Here is a 23579-nt window from a genome sequence, read left to right as displayed (position 1 = left end):
CGATTATTCCACCAGACCAAACTTTCAATTTACGCTTAGAAATCATATAATCGCTTTTGGAAAACCCGGTATTCATATACGTATGCAAAAGTTAGTTTGAAAATTTGTTTTATAGTTCATCTTTGTGCTGTATTTTATGTTTTAACACTTCCTCATGCATTTTTGCGCACGCAGCCTCATCTACATATATGCATACGTATGTAAATAAATATGTTTGTATAATTCTATAACCCTCGCAGCAAAATTATTTGGCTAGCAAATTCACTGAATTCGTACCGGTTAACTACTGACCAGTTCAATGCCTCTATAAGAAGGTGTAAATGGCGAAGTTCAGACGGTTATAATGGTTATTATTTAGGGTTGAATTTAGTTGTTGTTGTTCCCGGTTATCCAGACGCTGTTGGGGCAGCAAGGTGTAAGTTAGATGTCATCAAAATCATCCAGGCAACATGTTGCTTTGACGGGTTCGGACCATAGGGACAATGATGATAAGGGGGTATTCTGGTCTAGAAGCATGAATTTCAGGTAATTTTTAAAGTGTCGTAAAAAAAAGGCAATTAATATTTTTACTATCCATTTTTTTATTAGCTATTTGTTAATTTTAGAAGAGTACAGAAAAAAATTAAAAATTAAAAAGAGTAAAAAATTTCAAAAATTATGAGCTGACAAAGTAGGGGGTCTCTAAAAATTTCCACGTGACCATACCCATGATTTCAACCCTCCTAGTTATCTGAAATCAAAAAAAAAGATTATTAATCTAGAATAATGTCGCAATGGCCGGAACTACGGAAAAGTGAAAAAAATTTGTTTCACAAAATGGCGACTGCCTGAAAAAAAAAGTTTTTTTGGATCACTTTTTCTGACTATTTCGAATTTTTTTAAAATAATAAAAATAAAAATTTGGGGATGGGGCTAGTTCCAACCATACACAAGCCTATAAAGAAGACTCTATAAAAATTTCAAGTAAACCGGTCCAGTAGAACCTGAGAAATCGTGGGTATCGTTCCGAAAAAGTCAGTTTTGAGAAAAACGTGTTTAAAGTTTAGGAGACAATTCTAGTGAACACGGACGCCACGTCACAAAATCGGCTGTATCTCCGAAAATAAGTCGAATTTTGAAAAATCCTTCCAAGGTCATATTTTTGAAAGTCTAAACCTTCAAGATATGCAAAAAAAAATCGATTTTTTCAAAATCCTAGACAAGAATACCCCCTTAAATGAATTCCTTTCATAGCGTTTGCAAAGAGGTGGTTAGAGTCATGCGGAGACTCACTACATGCAGCCATGGATTAGATATCGATTCTGAATAGGTAGGGTTTGACTTGCTACAGTATTCAGAACAAAGTTGCTCAAGGGTCACTCAAGATCTGCGAGATAATTGAGACTTTTTTTCTGCTATAAATGACAGTTTGACTCCCAAAAAACCGTGAAAGATGTTTAATGCATGTCGGAAACTCGTTGCGTTTGTAGTCTGGTCGGTAACAGCAGGCGGTTCTATGTTCGGGAATTTGCAGGCATTTATCTGGCTAAAGGGTTTTTACTTCGGGGATCTAACTCTGTTAGGCTCGGCAAATGGTAAGATTTCATTTAGTTGTTGTCATCAGTATTATCTAATGGGAGTTCCAGGCAGAAGCTGTTTCGCGGGGTTGAACTATAGGTATAAGTGTGTTAGACGAATTTGTTCGAGGGCACAGTTTTAGGCTTGAGCCTGCGGAACTAGTTGCACACAGGATGCGGTATTCAAACCCGCGTATCGAAAATTCTAGTATTGATAGAATTTCACTTCTTCTGTGAACTCCCAACAGTTGCCGTACACCTAAGATTACGGTAAAAAGAAAAACATTGCACACAAAATTTAATTGCAAACTAGTAAGACCCACAGTGTACTCACTGCAAGCAAACCAATTGGGAAGTAGTTTGCGTTCTGTGTTGCAGTTTTGATTGCATAGTGTGGAGACAAAAACCAGCAATGGACTCATTCAGCCCATCACCTGTCTATTTCATTATGCGCCGACTACTCGCCTATTTGCTTTCCTTCTGTCTGTGCGTGTTGCCTTTTTATACTGTGTCGGATGCGTGCTTGCAGTCTTCTTTATATTACATTTATTTATTTCACTACGAATATGCTAACGAAGGTGATTTAATTTGGGTCATATTGCTACATTAACATCGCACAGCTTTATGTTTGCCATTGCAAAAACAACATGTCCACAGTGCGCTATAACCTAATTTGCAAGGATATCTGCGGTTGTAAAGACAGAAACAGATTTCTTCAATGCGGAAGCTTTCTTTACTTTTGATTTTCTTTTACAGTGCGAGTATGATTGTCGCAGAACAGTTTTATATTTGTTGTTTAGGCTTTTGTTAACGAGGGATTTTAGTGGAATAAAATATTTTTATTTTGATTTGAATTATTTTATGAAAGAACCCGCATTTACATTCTTAGAATAATTTGCAAAAAGCTGGAAAAGGGTTCACTCATATGGCCCTATAGATGCTGCTCCTTAATCAAGAAGTTTCGAACATATAAGAAATCAATCGTTGGTGTCTTTTAACTTTTTTCTAGGAAAAAATTTATACCTTCTTTGTTTTCGTACAATTCTTTTAATTTGAACACAAGTATATATTATATATAGGAGATATTGGGTTCAATTTCGGACATGAGTTAACATATTGTCTCCAGTAAATACTAAATAATTATTGAAAGAAGGAGTTTAGCTTCTAAGAACAACTTTAACCTCTTTCCGTACATTTTCAATTGATTTAAAATCTGACGACTGTGGCGCCCAAGTTAAGGATCATTTGGATCCAAAGTATCGTCGGTCTGACTGAAAGCAACACTTAAAAAGCATTAATTTTCCATAACTATTTGAAATGCGTTTAGTGTAAATAATTCGGTTTTGAGAAGGCTATCGGATGTAGTAATAAAGTTGACTTTATTTACATATATCTTATCAAGGACTGCTCTGCCTCACCATTTATTTCCTTGGTTTTTTGCATGATCTTCTTCAAATTGTTATCCATTTAATTATACTGACCTTGTTCAAAATTCTTCTTTCATATATAAGGTGGATGCATTTATAGGTTGCCTACTTTTTTCAAGAAAACTCACAGAAACTTCAAATTTAATGAGGAACATTTATTATCCTTCGAAAAAACATTCTTTGGCATTTTATTTTTTTTGAAGATTTCTTTCAAATGTTGACCGCGATACGTCTTAGAATGGGCTATCCGTTGAGTCCAATTTTCGATGACACATTCGAGTATTTCGACTGGTAACTGGTTTTGCTTCAAGGCCTGAATCGAAGCGGGATTGTTCGCAAAGACTTTAGACTTTACATATCCCCACAGTGCGATATCACTTGATCTAGGTGCTCAATCGCTCGGGCCAAAACGTGAAATTATCTGTTCACCGAAGTGTTCTATCAATAAATCCATTGATTGATGCGATGTGTGCGAAGTGGCGCCGTCTTGTGAAACCAAATGTCGCCTAGACCACGAGCTTCAATTTCATGCATCAAATAGTCGGTTATCGCGATAACGGTCGCCATTGACGGTTACGTTCTCATCGGCATCGTTTTGAAAAATATGATTCTACCGGTCCACAAACCACACCAGACCGTTTTTTTTCTGAATGAAATGGCAACTCTCGAATCTCTTCAGGTTGCTCGTCGTCCCAAATGCGGCAATTTTGCTTGTACCCGTTGAGTTGGAAATGGGCCTCATCGCTGAACAAAATTTGTCCTGAAAACGTTGGATCTACTTGGAACCTTTGAAGAACGCATAGAGCGAGGCGGTGTTGATTGGGAAGGCCGAGCGGCTTCAGTTCTTGCAAAAGCTTTCAATTTAAGATTACGTAAAATGCGCCAAGTCATTCAATACGTCAGTCCGAGTTGCTGCGAACGGCACCGAATCGACTCTACGGTCTTCGTGTACACTCTCAGCTACGACTGCTATAATTTCTTCACTGCGTGCTGGACGTGGCCTATTCGGTCTAACATTATCCAATAATGAATGCTGGGTTTGTTTAAATCGGATTACTATAGCATATAGCTTTCACACAAATTGACCGATCAAAATTAATGACCTCTAAATTTATATTGAATACTTAAAATAAACTTCCTTTACTAACTTTTTTAAGAATTATTAGGAAACTTTTTCTGGTGGTGAAAAACTAAGATACCAGCGATCTCAAAAACACTGCTTTATTCGAAACGGAAGTGACAAATTGCGGGATTTTCATATGCTAATACCAAAACATTCTCTATATGGAATCAAATGGGTAAATTGAAATCGGTAATGGCGAAGGCAAGAATATTTACATATGTATGCTTCTAAGTCGGCTGCGAGAATCTTTAATCAAGGTTGCGTATTTTTTAATTAAAATATTTGAATTGAAAATTATATTTCCAATTTTTTATTCCAACATTTTAGATTAAAAATTAAATTTTTATTATATACTACCATAAAGTCCTCAGAGTGCCAAGGTAGACGTGCAACAAGTAACAAGATACCTGAAATCTTACTCGAATTACTACCGGATATATATCCGCAAATAATTACATATGTATGTATGTACAACTTAAGATATTTCTCAATCAGGATTAGGTACTGTAAAAACTGTTAGGCGAGCGAAATTATTAAACTTTACAAAATGTTGCGATGTACATTTCCATTTGCTGGTGTGTTGTAATGCTCCCTTTAGATTTTATGTCATGACTGACAGCCTGTAAATAGACAATTACTTTGTAAAGTCACCACTAATGTGTTTATGAATCTGGAAAATGCCATTTTAAAGAATAATGAATTATGTATTGCCTCACATGTCTATACAAACTTATACACCGAGCAAACAATGCCAACAAACACTACACATCAGCCGCCAAGAATGCAAGGGAGTGAAGGGGTGCCGCTGCAGTGTTGGGCTTTCTGAATGTGCATAAGCTGGAAGTTTTATTGTGAGGTGGCAATATGTACCTTTGCATTCTTCATGTGCATATTTAATTTGTAAATGTGTTAATGAGTGTAATATTGTAAGAAGACATATTTACATATACATACATAATAATGGTGATTACAAAAAAATGTCAGGCTTTGCGATTCATTTTACATTTGTATGTAAATTGACGTTTTCCATAGATGTATAGGTAAGCTTATATGCAGTGCAGTCCGGTACACTTGATTAGAGGCAATACATTTTTGAAAAAAAGCCTGATTACAATATCTATATGTGATCTAAAAACAAATGATTTTATGATTACTGAAATAATTTATCAGTTAACGGTATCCGTAACTTTCTATAATGCCATACCAATCCCATTCTGGACGCATCTTTTAGTGTGGAAAGGCGTATTAACCCATTTAAAAATGCATGGAATAGGCCCAAATATTTCAAAAAAAACTTAGAAGTAGATGTTGTATGCAAACATTGCCCATAATATATGTAACCTTCAGGGCTTTCTTGTCGACTCAAAAACATTCTATTTGAATAATTTGTAAGTAGATCAGATATGTATATAGTTGTTGTAATCAGTATTTTCTTTTATAAACATTATTGCCTCTAATCAACCGAACCGGACTGAATTACTTCTAGAATTGTGGGTCTTTCATACAAAGGGGTCCTTATTATACGGGTAATGTTAATCGGTTGCATATATTCTATACAATAAAGGATGGAGTCATGTGTAAAAAGTTCACACAAGTGAGGAACGTTCTCTGAGTGCCATTCACTTGGGAGTGGTCAGAAACGATTTTTTACATATGGCTCAGGCAGCTTACGACTTCCGGTCTTTGACCAAGTATCCTCGGGGTAGCCAAAAAACATATACAATACCCTTTTGGTGGTGAACGCCACACTTAAGATGGACAATAAATATAAAGGGACTTGTTCACTTTTGAAATCATTCCCGAAAACACTTGCTTGAATCAATATATCCAGCGAACCGAATATCACGAGACTGTCAATCGCAGATCAACCTGTGTCCTTGATACCGTAGCATTATAACCCTATTTGTTCAGATCCCTCATCCCTAGTTCATTGGTTCGACCTTGTTTCCTCGTTGTTTCGAGTCTTTCCGGCAGATAGTGTCGATGACAACCGCAATTCCTTACTATATTTTGCTTTTAACACTATCCTCGCAATCGAAATCCAAATTTTTAGCCCATTTCGGCTTGCTAAACCATTTTATTTTGTTTTGTATATGTACATAGACATATTCTTGTACTTTATTGATAACAAAAATAGTTAACATATTCATAAGCGCAGTTGCGAGTCGTTGCCATATCCCCGCCTACTTCACTTCACCAGTGACAACACATCATAAACCGCAGTAATAATGGCCGCGCAACAAACATTTGACACAGGGATACCCACTCACATATCTATGTATGTATGGATATACATAAGTATGTGTTTATATGCGTATGTGTTTGGTGGCGTTTATAAGTGTAATGTTTCTGCTACTCATGGTGTCAACACTAGTGATGCAAGAAAAAAATGTACAAAAACACTAGTTAATGCGGTTGCTGTCGATTCCTGGCTCACTTGACGTGCCAGTGAGCTCGTCATATAAAACGTTTAAAATGCCAGTGGGTATTACGCGCACGAGATTTTGAACCCTGTAAGCAATTGCTGCCAAAAGTCTGTCAAGAATTGTTTTTTTGATTCCACATTACTCGACTCATACCATTATCATTTTTTTCATGTAAAAACCACAATAATAATATGAAGCTATCACAGTGTGTGCCTTATACCATGTTCCGACCGACACTTAATCGCGAGATTCGGGCTGTTGAGCGGATTATCTCTCTATTCTATTAGATTTAACAAGATTTCCATACAAGAATGACACTTGTTAAACTTGTCACCGACGAGATTTGAAGCCAAACTTGCCGAAATCTCCCTACGCTGATTAAGCGCCATCTGTTTGTAAGTAGTGAAATTTATCACATTATCACAGCTGATTTACACAATGCAAGAGAAAAAATAGTAAACAAACAAATAAATTAAAAATAATGCATCTGAAATCACCTGGAAATCGACATCTTAAATTAAAGACTGCGTCCATTATTTTTATTAAATGAAAAATATTTAAAACAAGATGACTTTTGTAACGAAGTAAAATATTACAATATTTTCTTTTAATAAATATTAAACGATGTGAATTTTTGAATGTTAAAAACAGCTGTTTTATAAATCTTCAATGACAGTTAGAAAAGTTTAGAATAGTGAATAGATTTATTCTTCTTCTTAATAGATTTAATGTAATTTAATCACTTAAAATTTTTGGTCAGCGATTTGGTGAAAAAAATTAAATATAAACTAAATACTCACTCTAAATTGTTGAATTTTTAAACCTTAAATGCAAATATCTCAAAAACAATAAGTCAGTTAATCTTGAGAACCTTCTCTATCCGTAAATACCCATTTTAAACCCGAAATCGTGGGATGATATTCTACATCCCAGTCAAAATTAGTTTTGTGCACTAAGATCCTCAGCAAGAGTATTATACTTGTACTACCGTAAATCTTTCCACCAGTCTATGGAATCAATACCTTGGTTTATGGCACTTAGTTTAGTCTCATTGTCGTTTGTCTACTGTCGCATTTACAAACGCATTAGGATATGCATAATGCATTTAACTATTTAGGAGGGCATATGTAACTACACAAGGCGTCAAATGAAAGTATAATTATATTAAAGCATATCATGCAGATGCACCGTTATGAAATGGAGTAAAATTTGCATTTATTATTTATACACAAAAAATATTTGCTCGATTGAGAGTCGAGCCTTCGCAGGTAAGCCTATGAGTGCGCGTCAAATGAAAGTATAATTTTAGTTTTAGTTCCTTTCAATCAAGGTATAACTGAAGAATTCGGAACTTAATTGTAGAAGATAGGAAGAGAGGTGAAACGTATCAAAAAATATCTGAAAAATGGAATATTTTCGGTTTATGTAAGATTTTTGAAAACTTCAAGAAAAGTAAGACAGGACAGAGACTCTTACGCAAAACCCACAATTTCCATACACACTGAGCGACTTATACGAAGAAAAGTTGCTGAAAGGGGATGGAGCTGGCAGAACACAATGAATGACGAAGGCCCCATTAGAATTATAAGCACGTGTAATAGCTCGGCCGATATTGCCATGCTAGGGTTGGTCTGATAAATAGCATAAGCTGGCGACCTATACTAACTCTCGCATCAAACCATCTGCCCATAATTATCTCGACTGAGAAACCTCCCGACTTTATATCTGTGGACAACCGCACCTTCGTTGACTTTAACAAAGGTAACTGGGTCGGCTTCACTGAATTTAGCGACAGCATCTTCACCGCTTTACCAATTCCTATGGACATAATCGTTGGCGAACGTCAATTTCGCAAAATGATCGCAGCAGCTACTGCTCGCTTCATCTGGAAGAATTTCCCAGCCGAAGCAGCTGTTTTAGCTAATGAACGCGACACCGTACGCCATGCCGATCTCTGTGATCCCCGAATAAAGGATCTCAATTTGGAGATTCGAGGAATGATAAATCAAAACAACCGGACAAAAGGGATAGAGCACCTGAAGTCCTGTGTTAGTAAGCTTTGGACTACGGTAAAGGCTATGTCTTATCCGAAGAGAAATGAGGACAGAGTTGATATCCAATTCAATGGCCGAAGGAGTGCGCGAGCAATTTTAGTCGGCAATTTACACTGCACCCTTCGGTAGACATTATCTTTCATTATCTAACGACGCCACACACACTTTTCACCTGGTTACTCGTTTTATTGAAGAAAGCTTAATCGAAAAACTTAACTGGTCAGCTCATTCACCGCATTTAAATGCAATTGCGCATTTGTGTTCAATTTTGGAATCCAAAATACCAAAAGTTGAAGCGTCAATGGGATAATTTTCCATTAAAATATTAGTAAATTTGGTTCGAAGCCTGCCAAAACGTCTTCGTGCTTTTTCTTTCTATTCCTGGAAAAAGGTATAATAATTTACAATTTAAGTATTATTTAAATAATATTATTGCATGAATTACTCATGTTTTTTTTTAAGATTTGCTTTGAAAACACGTCTGTGAAATTGATACTTTCATTTGATTCCTAGTGTACCTAAAAACAAACCCACACATTACACATGTATGTATGTTACATTCATATATGGGCATGTATGTATATGTATGTGAGCAGGCGAAGGAGCTGTGTCTATGTGCAACTGAATCAATTTGCAAATGTCGTACGAATTTGAATATATTAGTAATTTCATTTGGGTATTCTATTTTAATTTGTAATGCGTTTACTGTCAGTGTAACAAGTATGACGTTGACAATTACATAATCGTTTCCATCGCACACATACGAGTAACGCTGTAATAATGCATGCATGCATGTTTATAAATACCACAATTATGCGACAGGGAAATGGTGTCACGTGAGGGAAAACATATACAAATACATACAGAGATTAGTGATTAGAAGGGTATTACGTAGAGTCGATCTATATGTGCATTTAGAGCCCAATCAAAATACCCTATCTACTAATATGTATTCGTTCTTATTAAGAACTTAGCAATTAGAATTTAGATATCCGAAAAAAAATTAAAAAAAGTATTTATCGGTTAATATGGTGTTTAAAATTATGTATGATCGAATTACTGTGATTTTGTATGAACAGATTTTGAAATCGATCCATTTCAGCTTTTAGGGCAGATAGAGGGTGGTCCATTTAGAGGAAACTTATTTAAAAAAAAAAACACAAACTTCAAATTTAATGGAGAATGTTTATTTTCATTCGGTTATCTCAATAAATCCATTGATTGATGCGGTGTTTGGGAAATGGCGCCATCTTGTTGAAGCCAAACGTGGCCGTGAACACGAACTTAAATTTCGGACATCAAATAGTCGGTTATCATGTCGTGATAACGTTCGAAATTGACGGTTACTTTCTCATCGGTATCATTGTTGAAGAAATACGGATCGCTGATTCCACTGGCCCACAAACCACACCAAACCGTTCTATCCAGTGGATGAAATGGCTTGAATCTCTTTAGGTTGCTCTGCGTCCCAACTGCGGCAATTTCGCTTATTTACATACGCATTGAGCTAGAAATGGGCCTCATCGCTGAACAAAATTTAGTCGAAAACGTCGGATCTTCTTGGATTTTTTCAAGAGCTTTTAGTTCGAAGCGATGTCGCTTGGGAATATTGATCGGCTTCAGTTTTTGTACAAGCTGTATTTTATCAGTCTTATTTCAATTTAAAATCTCGACATAAAATGCGTCAAGTCGTTCCATACGTCAGTCCGAGTTGCTGCGAACGGCGCCGAATCGACTCTCCACTCTCAGCTACGGCTGCTATATTTTCTTCACTATGTGCTGGATGTGGTCTATTCGGTCGAATATTATCCAATAATGAATGCTTGGTTCCAATATTGGTGATGTTGTTGCGAATAGTACGTTCAGTAGACCGATTATGTTGACCATAATTTGAGCAAAGCGGCGAAAGACATTCTTTACGGAACTTGAATTTTCGTAATAAAGTAAAACGATTCGTAAACGTTGTTCAGTTGTAAGTTTTTCTAGATGAAAAGCCAAACAATACTGAACGAAAATAACACGACAGCTTGCCACGACTCACGCTATTGAAAAAGTACCTCTACTTGGATCACTTTTTAGTAGGTATTTCACCATATTGAGTTTGTGTTGTATTAGAATGTTATCTAGGGTTCAGCAGCAAGCCTGCCATAATAAAGAGGATCTTTCTTTGACTCGTCAAAGAGAGTGGCGAATCGAATACAGACTATCATAATAAAATAGATATCGAAAGTAGTACGCAATTATGTATATCACTTTAATGAGGTACGAGTATTCATCTAAGTAGAAGAGTGGCAATTCGAAGCCAGCAACTAATGCATTGCCACCGTAGTGTATATTAGTGCTTCAATTGGAGTCACAGGCCCACTCTCGCTCTCCTTCTATTTCGCTCTGTGTGGTGTTCTGCTCACCTTTACATTTCGAACTAAATATTTCGCGAAACAAAGAAGTCCGCGACATGTCGCCAGTGTCCTTCATCGCTGTGTTACTTCATCGCCTTTGTTGTCATCATTGGACATTTATTAACCCCCACATCCCCTACATAAATACCGTGCGGCACACGAGGCCAAACATAGTCGCATGCTACTCATATACCAGCATATGTATGAATTGGTATTTGTATGTGTGCACGTGTTGAGTCCGCTTTATGATGAGTGCTTGGGCGCGTAATTCGCCTCTTGCCCCATCTTTAATTTGTAAAGCACATAATTTAATTTAGTCGCCATTATGTACTTCACATTTTAAAGTCGTCACATTCCATTGTTAAGTTGTTATTTGTTTCTGTTTCTGCTCACACATTATCTACATACACACATACATACTATACATACCATATTCTTTTTTATACTTCTTTCTTTCACCAAAAGTGAAAAAATGTGGGAATTCTTTTTTGTTTTTGTTCTTTTTATTTAGCTGGTTGTTTCCGTTCTTTCTTTCATATTTATAAAGTAAATAAAAAGAAAATGGAAGCTGCCATGTTTGTTGCGGTATATCTCCCTTGCATTTGCGTTATTATGTTTGTATGTGTTTGTCGTGTGTGTGTGTGTGTAAGCGTGGCTTGGTTTAGTTACCTTGCTAATGTCCTTTGGCGTTGTTGGTACACCTGTTAATAGTGGCTATAACGGTTGTTTAGTTGCTTATGGCGAGATTGTTATTGCTTATGCTATTTTTGCTTTTGTTTTTCATGCATATTCATTGCTGCAAGTACATACCCTGATGTGAAAAACACATACAGTCATGTGAAAAACAATAGGGAAACCAACATTGAAATAGTTTAAAACCCTTCACTGCTTTTTCCATACAAGAACTTTGGTCCTTACTAATGGTCCTTAGTAATGTCAGATGGAGGTTCAGTTTAATTTGAGCTGCAGAATTCGTTGTATAGGACGTCAACGTTTTTTGCGAGCTTTAAGAACGTCTTGATGTCTACGTTTGATATTGAGTTCAGTACTTTGAACTCCGAAGCTCCTACATACTTGAGTCGAGTTCTTGATAGGGTTGGACAATTCAGCGTCTCTGTCATGTTAACTTTTCTGCACTTTCTGCATGTATCGTTAGCACTTTTGACCATCCGGATCGCATGTGACGCCAGTAGGTTATTTGTGGTGGGAGTAAGAAGCAAGCGATTTTCTTAAGTGTCTCTTGCACATGATCTTGGCGATCTCGCATGTAATGAAGGTATTCCATCTCGCTCAGATTCGCGTGTCAGCCCTTTCATCAATTTCGTTCTTAGTGACTTCCGTATTTCCTGTACTTGTTCGGTAGCCAGACGGATGGCACTTTTGGTAATCAACTGCTTCGGTTCCCGGAACTCCTTTATGGCTTGGAGCCCAGTACATATGCAGCCGCTTTCCGGCAGCCGCTACATCTACTGCTTACTTGCTTCTAAGGAGAATCTCTGTCGTACTGCGTTATTATGTTATGTTATTTCCGGTGTTGTTAGCTATCTCGGCCCCTTTTCCAACTGCAAATACTTCCGCCTTGAAGCTACTGCAGTAATCCGGAAGATTGAATGGTCGCCTGATATCCAGCTGCGAGCAATAGACTCCAGCTCCCACTGCATTGGCAATTTTGGATCCATCTGTTTAGATGTTACCATTTAGCCTGTGCGAAATAATAGAGACGCGGAACTTGACTAAATAATTTCTTTGAAATATTGTGGATTTTAAGCATCTATAATCGGTAAAGGTATTAAATATAAGTATAACGAGAACAAATAAAACACCTTCGCAGAAAGAGATTTTTGTAGCGAAATATGGGCGAGGCGTTGCAATACTCGTAAGACGAATAGTAGAAAATACAATTGAAAATGTTATAGTTGTGAGGTTTGCGAAAAAACCCCTTGCATTTTCTTTAAACGTTTTCACCATTTAAAAAAGGCTCAATGCAAAGGATTTAAAATCGAAATGCCGAGGATATTATCTTATCTGACAAAACAAAATGTTTCTAAAAAGCTCATGAGCATGCCAACTGCCAGTGAAGAAATGGCGTAATATGCAATGGTCAGATGAGTCTAAATGTAACATGGTTAATAGCGACTGGGATGCTCAACAGCTCTGGTGTAATAGGTCCGATATATCGGATTGAGAAGACAATGGCAGCGTCTAGGCGCTGAAGTGATGTTAGCTTATGTTCAAGCAAGACAATGGACCAGAGCACACATCGAAGCTTGGAAAAAAATGGTTCTCAGAAAATAAAATTAGCTGGGCCTGCTCCGTTGCCGAATTTCAATCCAATTGAAAACTTGTTGCGAGAGTTGAAAGTAGCTTTGAGTAGTAAGAAATCAACCAATAAAACAGCTCTCCTCCGGTCACTGGTAAAGGCAACATGTCTCGTCAATGTCGGAAAATAAATAAATAAAATATTAAAGAATCAAAATATCGCAACAATGAAATAATGCTAAAAAATATATAATTATTTTTTTTTTTAATAGAATTTAAATATTGCAAATCTAAGTATTTTTTCACAGCATACAACGAGATGAGCGATTGAAACTGTTTTTTTTGTGAATTAAATCCGATTTAATTCTTTGATTATTGATTAGTAAGTATTTACTTTACCTATTCTAAAAATAAAAAAAAAAACTTACTCTGAAATAAATAAAAATATATGGATTTTTATGACATGCCAAAATAGTATGTTCCTGTTATTTTCCATATGACTGTATATGGCTCGACATATTTGCAAGTATATTTTCTCCACTTTTTGCAGCATTACTGCTGTTGTTCTCCCATTATAGCAGCTCTTATTAATGTTTGTGTTGTTGTTGGTCTTGCTGTTGCTGTTGCTGTTGTCGCCGGCATCATCATTGTGTCTCAGTTTTTGCATATTTTCACACAAGTCATTTTATTTCTTTCTTTCATGTTTTACACACTACCCCATCGGCTCGCCCTTCCCCCCCCACCACTTCACCCGTTTACACGCCGCAATCGCTATGCTCGTTTCACCAACATTTGCATACCCCCATTCGGCTATTTAAAGAAGATTCATACTGCAGTAGCTTCTTACTGCGGCATGCCGCATAACCACGCGACTCGCACTCGTCGGTGTGTCTGACATTCTTTATGAACTGTGCGCTATAATTAAAGTTTCCACCGTTTAAACAATTAATTGTATAAATTAAAAAGCATTTCAGTATTTGCCCGTTTGTATGCATGTCGGTATATATTTATGTGTTTGGCATGTATCGCGTTGCCTTCTTGTAGGTGTGGTGTACAACGCGCTCCTCCAAAGATTCATACATACATATGTACATATTATTGTTGCAACTTCATTCTGGTTGGATGTTTATCATTCCATCTTTCATTAGTATCACGCCGGTATAAATCGTAGTTACGAGCCATTAAATTATTAATTGGCATTTCGACATTTTGAAAGAATCCCTAATCGCTTAATATACGCAACTGAAGAGGCTGAAAAAACATATGAACTTAAGTTCAGAAATGCGAAGTCAATAGCGTACCAATTTGAAGTAGAAGCTTGAAGTGACAAATTATTTTCAAAGTATTTTATTAGTTTTTGTTCAACAAATGAAACTTAACCGGAAGGTCTGTTCATACGATTGTATAGTATTATTATATTTAACAAAGTCAAGGTGCTATGTGTTAAAAAGTATTGTAACACCTTGGCCTAACTTTTTTCTCGATATCCAACAGAACCAATAACGCACCGAAATATTGTTATTTAGTGTTTTATCATATTCCAATAAGTCCATGAAAATTAAGGTATTATAGGTAGGGTAAATCCGTGCAGAAGTAGTCACATAGCAACATGATTCAAACGAAGATTTTTCGAAATTAAAATTTTTATTTTTTTACTGAATATTTTGAAGGAAAAACGCAATTTTTTGCGAAAAATCGGCTAATTGTTTATTATAAAACAAATTTTTTTAACAAGTATGAAAATAACTTTTCGTTATTATCTCGTAAATTCTGTACAAAAAACAGCGTTCAAAATTTAAAAAGGATCGGTGGAGTAGTTTTGGAGTAATGAGGAGGACCGAATTGCAACTTCAATTCGGGTTTGCTCTAATCGAATTGAAATTTTGACACAACATTCTTTGAGATATTACTCATTTAAGAATTTAAAAAAACGCTCTCCACCTCTAATATAGTTGCCAACAAGTGCTATACACCTATTATAAAGATTTTTATTTAACATTTAGATACTAATTTCTTAGTACGATTTGTCTTTTGCTGTAAAATAGATCGCAGTCACGGCGATTACATCGAGATTTTCGCAATTTCTTTTTCAAACAATCATTATTTTCAGGTCTGCGAACGAAAAAAAGTCTCGGTTTCAGATCCGCCGAATATATTGGATACCTAAGCAATTAAACCTAATTTCCGTATATTGACATGTTGATATAAAATAGCTGCTTTTCAGCCAATTCTATAAATTAGTGCTGTCTGAGAGGAAAAAAACGGGTTCTTAACCTTGTAGAGTGCGTTTGTTTTTTGCTTTATGTAATTTGCTCGCAAAATGGCGGGCTCGTAAAAAATATTCAGCCTTATCGTAAACTGCGCCGGAATGCCATTGCACAGGGAAAAATTCACAAATTTGTATTCTTATCGTGCACTTCACATGGGAAAAATCTCCCATATTCGAAATTTTTCCCTAATCTTAATTTAATTTTTTTCACGCGAGTCCATGAAATTTGTTCACAAAATTGTTAGTTTGGACAACATTCAATACAATGTTAGGTTAAAAAAAAGAAAACAACGAGGGGCCAACGTCTAAATCGATTCCAGAATGAAATAGGTATTCATCGATTTTCAAGTTGCTACTCAATGTGAGTGCACTAAATTTGTTTAATCCATTATTCCTTAAAATATACTTATACATTCGAAAATTATTATCTGCATAATTTATGCAGGTTATAAAGACTCGTCAAAAAAAATTTTACGATATATAATTAAAAATGAAAACAATGGCATTAAATCAAAACAAAACCATATGTGGCAGCTTGCCGAAGTTCACAATAGCATAAACGAAAATAATCACGTGAACATAAAAATACATGGGAATGATTTATTCACGCGAGGTTTACTATTAGGCTGATTATACTTTAAACCAAAGAAAAAGACCAAGACTGATGCAAATATTCACCTAACGCTTGATAATTGACAATGTTGATGTGTTTCCCATTATCAAGATAATCGCTGATAATTAATCAATGGACATCTTGAAATATGCATATGATGAAATATAAAAGACTTTGCCAGCTGGACTTTGGGATTCTCTACAGTCTACTTGGATGATGATGATTGCATAGTTCCAAACATTGTCCAGAATGGTCAACATCCACATTGCACTGAGATTTGTAATACCTGAATGTTCAATAATATTACATCCAACATGTTCTTTGGACATTTTTAGTTTTTCAGCTATCTCGATGTATTCATTTTCATTGTCTTTGGTGTTCATATTAAAAATATTGTGAACTGAAGGAATCGTGGAAGCCATTTTCAAACTATAGATATAAGAATATCAAGATAATGCCCAGCCCTACTATCGTCCCTGGTAGGGAATTTGAGTTTCCTACCTCCATTTGTGTTTGTGGGCGTGTCAATGGTTCGATACTCTAAACTCTAAATATACTATATATAAATTCGTTTTAAATATTGAAAAGAACCGTTAGTTGAACAAAACAATTATTCTCTTCGTAGCGTGTTGTTAGAATATACAAATCTTTTAATTAATTTCAATATTTTCTAAAACAATTTGAAATTTTGGACTGTGTCGTAAAATAACAGTTTTTTTTCTTTTTTGTTTACAGTCCTTCACACATCCGCGAGTTTGGCGTTAAATGAGAGTTGGGATCCAGACGTCAGGTAATATAAAAACAATTATTCTATTCCTTATGTTTAAACCAAATTGATTTCCTTATAATTGGCTAATTTAAATTTAATATGTGTGATGTATAGAGACGACATGGAAATGATGTTAAATAAAATAGTTCCCGAAGGTCTACCGTACAGGCACTCGTGCGAAGGACCCGATGATATGGTGGGTACAAACAAATTTCTGAAATATTGAATTGCAATACTGTTAATTGTTGTAATAATTGTGTTTATCTTGATTTCATGCTTGCAGCCGGCGCACGTGAAAGCCTGCTTCCTCGGCAGCTCATTGACAATCCCCATAACTGATGGTAAATTATCGCTTGGTACATGGCAGGGCGTTTGGCTATGCGAGCATCGCGATCAAGCGGGTTCACGCAAGCTAGTTATAACACTGTCTGGGTGTCCGCGTGAGACAGCGCGCAGTCCGCTGTCGCCAGTATCGCCAATCGCTTCGACATCCAGTTAGGGAAGGCCTCGCTCCACCCGCGATAGTCGGTAATCGCGGGGGAGCGACAATAATGACATCATTTCGTCGAGGAAATTAATTTTTAATAGAAATTTAGCTAATACCAAAATCAGTGCGACAGCAACAGCAACAGCAACAACAACAACAGCGGCCGCCGCATCAGCTGTGGCAGCCGCAGCAGCTGCGAGCACTACAACTACTACTTGTGCGAATAATACGACTAATTTAACTAATATAACTACGAACGCGTTATTAAGTAATAGTAGAAGATTGTTCATGAAAAACCAATTACATTTAAATTTAAATGTAACGGGAACATTGAATGTTGATAATGATGGTAATGCGAGTGATTCGATGGAAGCAGCAGCAGCAGCAGCAGCAGTAGCAGTATCTAAGTTAAAATGGGATGGTGTTAATGTAGAAACCGTCACAACAGTGCCTCAACAACAACAACAACTACAACCACACGAACAAAAACAACATCAACAACAAATACTAGAAGCAGAACAACAACAACTTAGGAAAGCATATAGCAAAATCGAAGCAATTGCAGTGGGACAGTCGTCTACAACTACAACAACAAAAACCACAATTAGAGGAGACGTGGGAACAGTAGCAGCAGCAACAAAACGAGTAGCGACATCGTTATCATCATCACCGTCATTGTTGAATTCATCATCAACGGCATTAGCTAAATTTAACCGAATCATCGACAGTACAATGCCGGCAACTAACTATTATCAGCACCATTTGCAACAGCAGCAGCAAGCGCAAGAGAGCATGCAACATGCCATATGCGCCGGTGCAGCACCACCAGCAACGCTGAGTGATGCACTACAGCAGCGCTTAGCGCTCGTCTATCCCGACATTGTCTCGACCGATTCGCAAACGAAAAAAATTAATTTCACAACAGCAGCAGCAGCGGCGGCAACAGCGAAGACAACAGCAACAACCGCACAAACAGCAAAACCGAAAGCGAAAGTGAAAGGAAAATCCGGTGCAACGCATGATCGTTCGCGTACAACGCGAGCGGAAATAGCGACGGAAGTGGAAGCGGCAGCCTTGACGGCCGCAGCTGCTGCAACAGCGCCATCAAACGACGATAATCAAATGAAACGAAATGATGTGCATTATTTGTTGAAACAATTAAATAGTTTTAGTGATATAGAAGAAATAGAAATTGTTGATATGGAGCAAAGACAGCGACAGCTGGATGAACAACAGCAGCTGACACAGCAGCAACAGCAACAGCATATGGGCCACGGCGTGGACAAGGCACACTCACCGACAGCGCAATCGCTTGTGATAACCTCGCCATCGTCGCTGTCACACAAAGGCATACGACGTTACGCCTCACTGCACCAACAGCAGTGCACGCAATATCCGCTTGACAGCGACGAGGCGATCGACAGCGTCGATCAACAGCAATATTTGCTGCAACAATTCGACGACTACCTTTTTCAGTCCTGCCACTATTTGGAGACAAATTATTTTGCCGCCAACTATCGCACTGCCATGGTTGAGAGCAGCTCACACGAGTTCCGACCATCGACGACGACGACAACGGGCACATCGGCCGCATCTGTCTCATCGGAGCAATCCCTCGAGCTGCACGAGACCGAGCCGCCGAGCGTCATCTGCAAGGCACCACCGCCACCAGCGCCTGCCACACCAACACCATCTTCAAGCGGCGTCGACGTGCCGACAACACCCAGACGCTACGGCATGCAAGCGCGTCTGACCAGCAGCGGCGTACAAACCGAACTCACCGCCACTTCACTAATGGAGGCGTCGCTAGCAAAGAGCAGCAGTAGTTCCGCTAGCTCTGAAGAGCAGCGCCGGCGTGCGCCATTCTTCAAGTGCTGCTACACGCCTATAGATCGCTGGCGTGAAAAGCGTAGTGCAGCACACTCAGCGGCGGCAGCGCAAAAGCGCGGCAGTCGACAAAGTGAGCGACCAAGTGTCACTGCAGCTACAGCGTCGGTTAGCAAGCGCGGTGGCGCCTCCACCAGTGCCAGAGCGAGCAAAGCCAGTGTCGCACAGCAACATACGCGCAAAAATGGGCATGCAGTCTGACATTTCGCGTACGCATTGGAGTGTGTAGGCGTGGGCATGAGCGTGAGCGTGAGCGTGAGCATGAACTTACTAACAAAACGATGCAAATTGAGAATCCATCAGCGTCGCTGTCTATTTGCGATATCAACAATTATTTCTATTTCAAAATTATACTTGGAATATTTACGCTAATACTTTTGTATACATGAAGATATTCCAAGTAGATTATTTGTTTGAAAGCGCAAACTTACATAGATGATAAACTAGGAGAAGCAGCAGGAACAGTTATTTTCTGCAGCGCATTGAAGGCGCGTCAATGCGTGGCAAAAAGTGAAAGAGATTTTGAATATTGACAGTTGTAGTAAAGCATAAAATAGAAGTCTTAAAAAGTGTTTTAAATGTTAAAGCTTTTTTAAAAAGCCTTTTAGTTGTATGCATGCATGCAGGAAGTGAACCAGTCGTGTACTAATGTCAGTTGGTACCAGTTAAACTAGTAAGCCACACACGCTAACCTCAAAGATAATAAAGAGCCACAAATACGCCGCACTAAACAAGAGATTTGCATTGGAAATAAGTGCTTTTAAATTAACTTGTTTGTTATGAGTTAATGTTAGACTCATAAGTTCTTTAACGCGCCGCATAACATAATAAACACGACCGAAAAATTTGCTTCTAAGCATTCCAAAGTTGGTAGCTATAGTTTTTAAAAACAAGATCAAGTTCTAAAATGACGATATTGATTCCAAGCTATTGATTTTTATTATTTTTATCACTTTTTAATTTTCAACATTTTTTAATTAAATTTTTTGTTTTTTAATTTTTTAAATATTTTCAATTTTTTTAAATTTTTTTCTTTTAATTTTTATTTTTAAATCAAATTTTTTTATTTCAATTTTAGTTTTTCTTTTTGTTTTTCATTTTTTTCATTTTTATTTTTTTCATTTTTTTTTATTTTTTTTTTTTTTATTTTTTTTTTTTATTCTTTTTTTTTTATTTTTTTTATCTGTTTTTTATTTTTTAGCCTTTTTTTTATTTTTTTATTTTTTGACCTTTTTTTATTTTTTATTTTTATTTTTTGATCTGTTTTTTTATTTTTTTAATTTGTTTTACTTTTTTAATCTTTTAAATATTTTTAATTATTATTTTTATTTATTTTATTTATTTTTAATTTCATTTTTTTTTATTCTAATTTTAAAAGTTTTTAATGTTTGTTTAATGTTGTCGTTTTTTGTTTTTTCTCCACCTAAAAACTATTGGATTTCACTGAATTGACTTCAATTTAACCAAGTATTACAATTACCAAATTTTACGTCCTTGGCTTTGTCTTATTTTTGATATTAGTGTGTACCGATTGCAGTGTAGTGAATTCCGAATGCTTTTGTTTTCAAATTTGATAGAAGCATCTAAATAATCACCTATTGTAAGAACACCGAATGTCATCTTATTGCCTACACACACACTCACACAGCGACTTAAGTGACTGCAGCACACCGATCGAAAACCGCACATGAAACATACATACATGCATACACATACCACTTTGTTTGCGAGCTTCACCAAACTGCATAGAAGAAGCGTAAACCTAAACCTAATAAAATAAGGCAGTGCAAGCATGGAAACGTAAATAATAATAGCTTAATATATAATATATATGAACAAAAAAAAATTAAAGAACAAATGCCGTCGGTAGGTAAAATTGCAAAAGATAGTAAATATAGCAGCAGCAGCACATAGCATATTTCACGAATGTTTACGAAAAATACTTTACAAAATTAAAATAATTGTAACGCGAGCGTTTAGTCTTAACATAATTAATTATAATTAATGCAAATACTAAGGATAAGTAACTTTTTCTAAAACACAAAAGAAGTAAAACATAACAGTAGAAACGCATACAAAAACAAAACAAAAAAAATAAATAAACATTTGCAAAATAAGTGAATAAAATGCAGAAAATATATTGTTAATGCATTGAAACGCTAAAAATATAGAAGCTATATGAACATAAACCAAAAAAAAAAAAAAACAAAAAGAATAAAACACAATACCACATGCAATGCATATTAACTATATATGCTATGAACTATAAAAAGCGCATCAAATACCAGTAATTAATTTAATTAGAGAGCTTGTATAGTAAACGAGTGAAATCGAAGAAGAAAAATAAAAGACAGCAAGCAAAAAATAAAAAAAATATTGAAACATAATAAATGAATTTAAATTCAAAAAAGAAAAGCAAAAAGCGTAGAAGTGAAATTTTTAAGCGCTAATTTTTAATTTTCAAAACATTCTAGCAATAACTTAATAGGTAATTCATATAAATATACATACAAGCAAATAAGAAGTAAAACGAAGCAAGAAAAAAAAACCAAAAAAAGAAAACACAAAATACACCATGTCATGTGACAGCGCAATAAGTGTGCAGGAACTGTTATCATTAACGGAGTCATTGAAATAAAATTGAAAAGGAAAAACTAAAAAAATGGATATAATAAAAAAATTTGTCTAAATTCTACATATAGCATAATAAATTAATCCAAGTACCAGTTGTTAAGTTTGGGTTTTGATTATTCGAGTTTCGAAATGTTACGTACGATGCTGTTAATTTTGTTCGTTGATTTTTATATACATACATACATACATACCTACATATAGTACATTTAAAAAGCAAAGAAGCAATGAATGTAAGTGCGCACGCACACTGCAACATTGAGGTTATGCACATACATACATACATACGTACATACAAAGAACATATTTAAAAACTTTAACTCCGAGGAATTGTTAAGCCGTCTTCTGCTTACTTTAATTTCGCCAAGCATCATTAAAAAGAAAAAAAAACTAAATTTCGCAGTAAAGCGAAGCGCTATTCAAAATTACTGTTAAGCTTGGCGCAGTAGCATAGTAATTACATTTAATTTACTGTTTTGTTTTCATTGTTTTTTTGCTTAAACTTATACTTCAATCCTTATCGGCGCTGTAAACACTTACATACATACATTCAATTTGTATACGTATAGACGCATACATACACACACATGCAAGCATTAATACAAACAAACACAAAGCAAAACATATATATACAAATATATATATACATAAATATATATCAAAAGCAAACTTGTCAATTTTGTTATGAACATTATTATTATATATGAAATACTTATATTGTACTACAATAACATTTTTCTTATGGCGTTTAAGTGGAGATGAGATATTTGGGGAACTTTTACAATTTTTTCTTATTATTATAACGCATTCTCTTCTATGGATTAATTATTCTTATATTATCACTAGTACCAAATAAAACACGCATACACATATATATACTCACAAAATGGGCAATTGAAAAATGCGAAGAAATTATACACAATAAAACATAAAAAAATATTACAAAAAACGTAACCAACAACAGCGCTTTTTTCTAATTCCATGTATTTAAGGACTAATATGTATTTTTTAAGGTTAAGTGCAACCAAGCATTTACTTGCTCTTCGCCGCCTTACGTTTTTCAACCTCGTAATTTAATTTTAATTAAACGGACGGTTGGCCACAGGCAGTTGAGCACATCTACAGTTATTGCGACGGATCTCTAATTGGAAAATGCATCACGTTAACGTCAGTCGATGGATAACGCTTTTTAGCTAATAATTTAAATATTGCCTTTATTTTTACCGTTGAGTTTTAATCAGTATTGCACTTATATCGCCAGTAAAGTCACTTCAATTAATTTCGTTTTTTTTTTTTAATTTCGTGAACTCAAATGTTCTTGATTTTGAATTTCTCATACTAGCTATTTAGTAGCAAGTGTTATTGCCCAAATTCTCACAGTGCTTGACTGCATAGAGTGTCGGACAAAACATATGGGACTGATGGCTATGAATGCTAAAACATGTCGTATACTCCAAATTACAATTTTGGATATAAAAAAGTACTTAAATATAAAGGCATAGTGTTTATTTAGTGAAACAATGAAAAATTTTGTTTAAGAGTTTACATTTTATACGAAAAAAATTACACGTACCCAGTATTCACTACGATAAAACATATTGGACTAGTCGCAGTTTTTTGCGTTATTTTATGACGATTTTGCATTCTCTACTCAATTTGAACAAAGTCATAAAAAATCA

At 35.9% G+C, this 23579-nt stretch overlaps 2 protein-coding genes across 2 annotated transcripts in view; both read left to right on the top strand.

Annotated features, from left to right (window-relative positions):
• LOC120768586 (UPF0047 protein YjbQ-like) overlaps positions 1-20000 on the top strand; it is a 36032-nt gene extending 16032 nt beyond the window's left edge. Inside the window, exons 3-5 of the mRNA XM_040095345.1 lie at positions 16862-16916; positions 17010-17091; positions 17179-20000. Coding sequence (XP_039951279.1) covers positions 16862-16916; positions 17010-17091; positions 17179-17394 — 353 coding nt within the window. The 3' untranslated portion in view covers positions 17395-20000. The remainder of the gene's footprint in view (positions 1-16861; positions 16917-17009; positions 17092-17178) is intronic.
• On the top strand, positions 17654-20089 carry LOC120768585. The gene has a single exon (XM_040095344.1). It carries the CDS (start codon positions 17671-17673, stop codon positions 19468-19470), a length of 1800 nt encoding a protein of 599 aa, XP_039951278.1. The 5' UTR covers positions 17654-17670; the 3' UTR covers positions 19471-20089.
• The last annotated feature ends 3490 nt before the right edge of the window (positions 20090-23579 follow it).

The sequence above is a fragment of the Bactrocera tryoni genome, chromosome 2 (assembly GCF_016617805.1).
Source record: "Bactrocera tryoni isolate S06 chromosome 2, CSIRO_BtryS06_freeze2, whole genome shotgun sequence".
NCBI lineage: Eukaryota > Metazoa > Arthropoda > Insecta > Diptera > Tephritidae > Bactrocera > Bactrocera tryoni.
The sequence above is the reverse complement of the archived record's forward strand: the minus strand, read 5'-3'. Positions and strand labels throughout refer to the sequence as shown.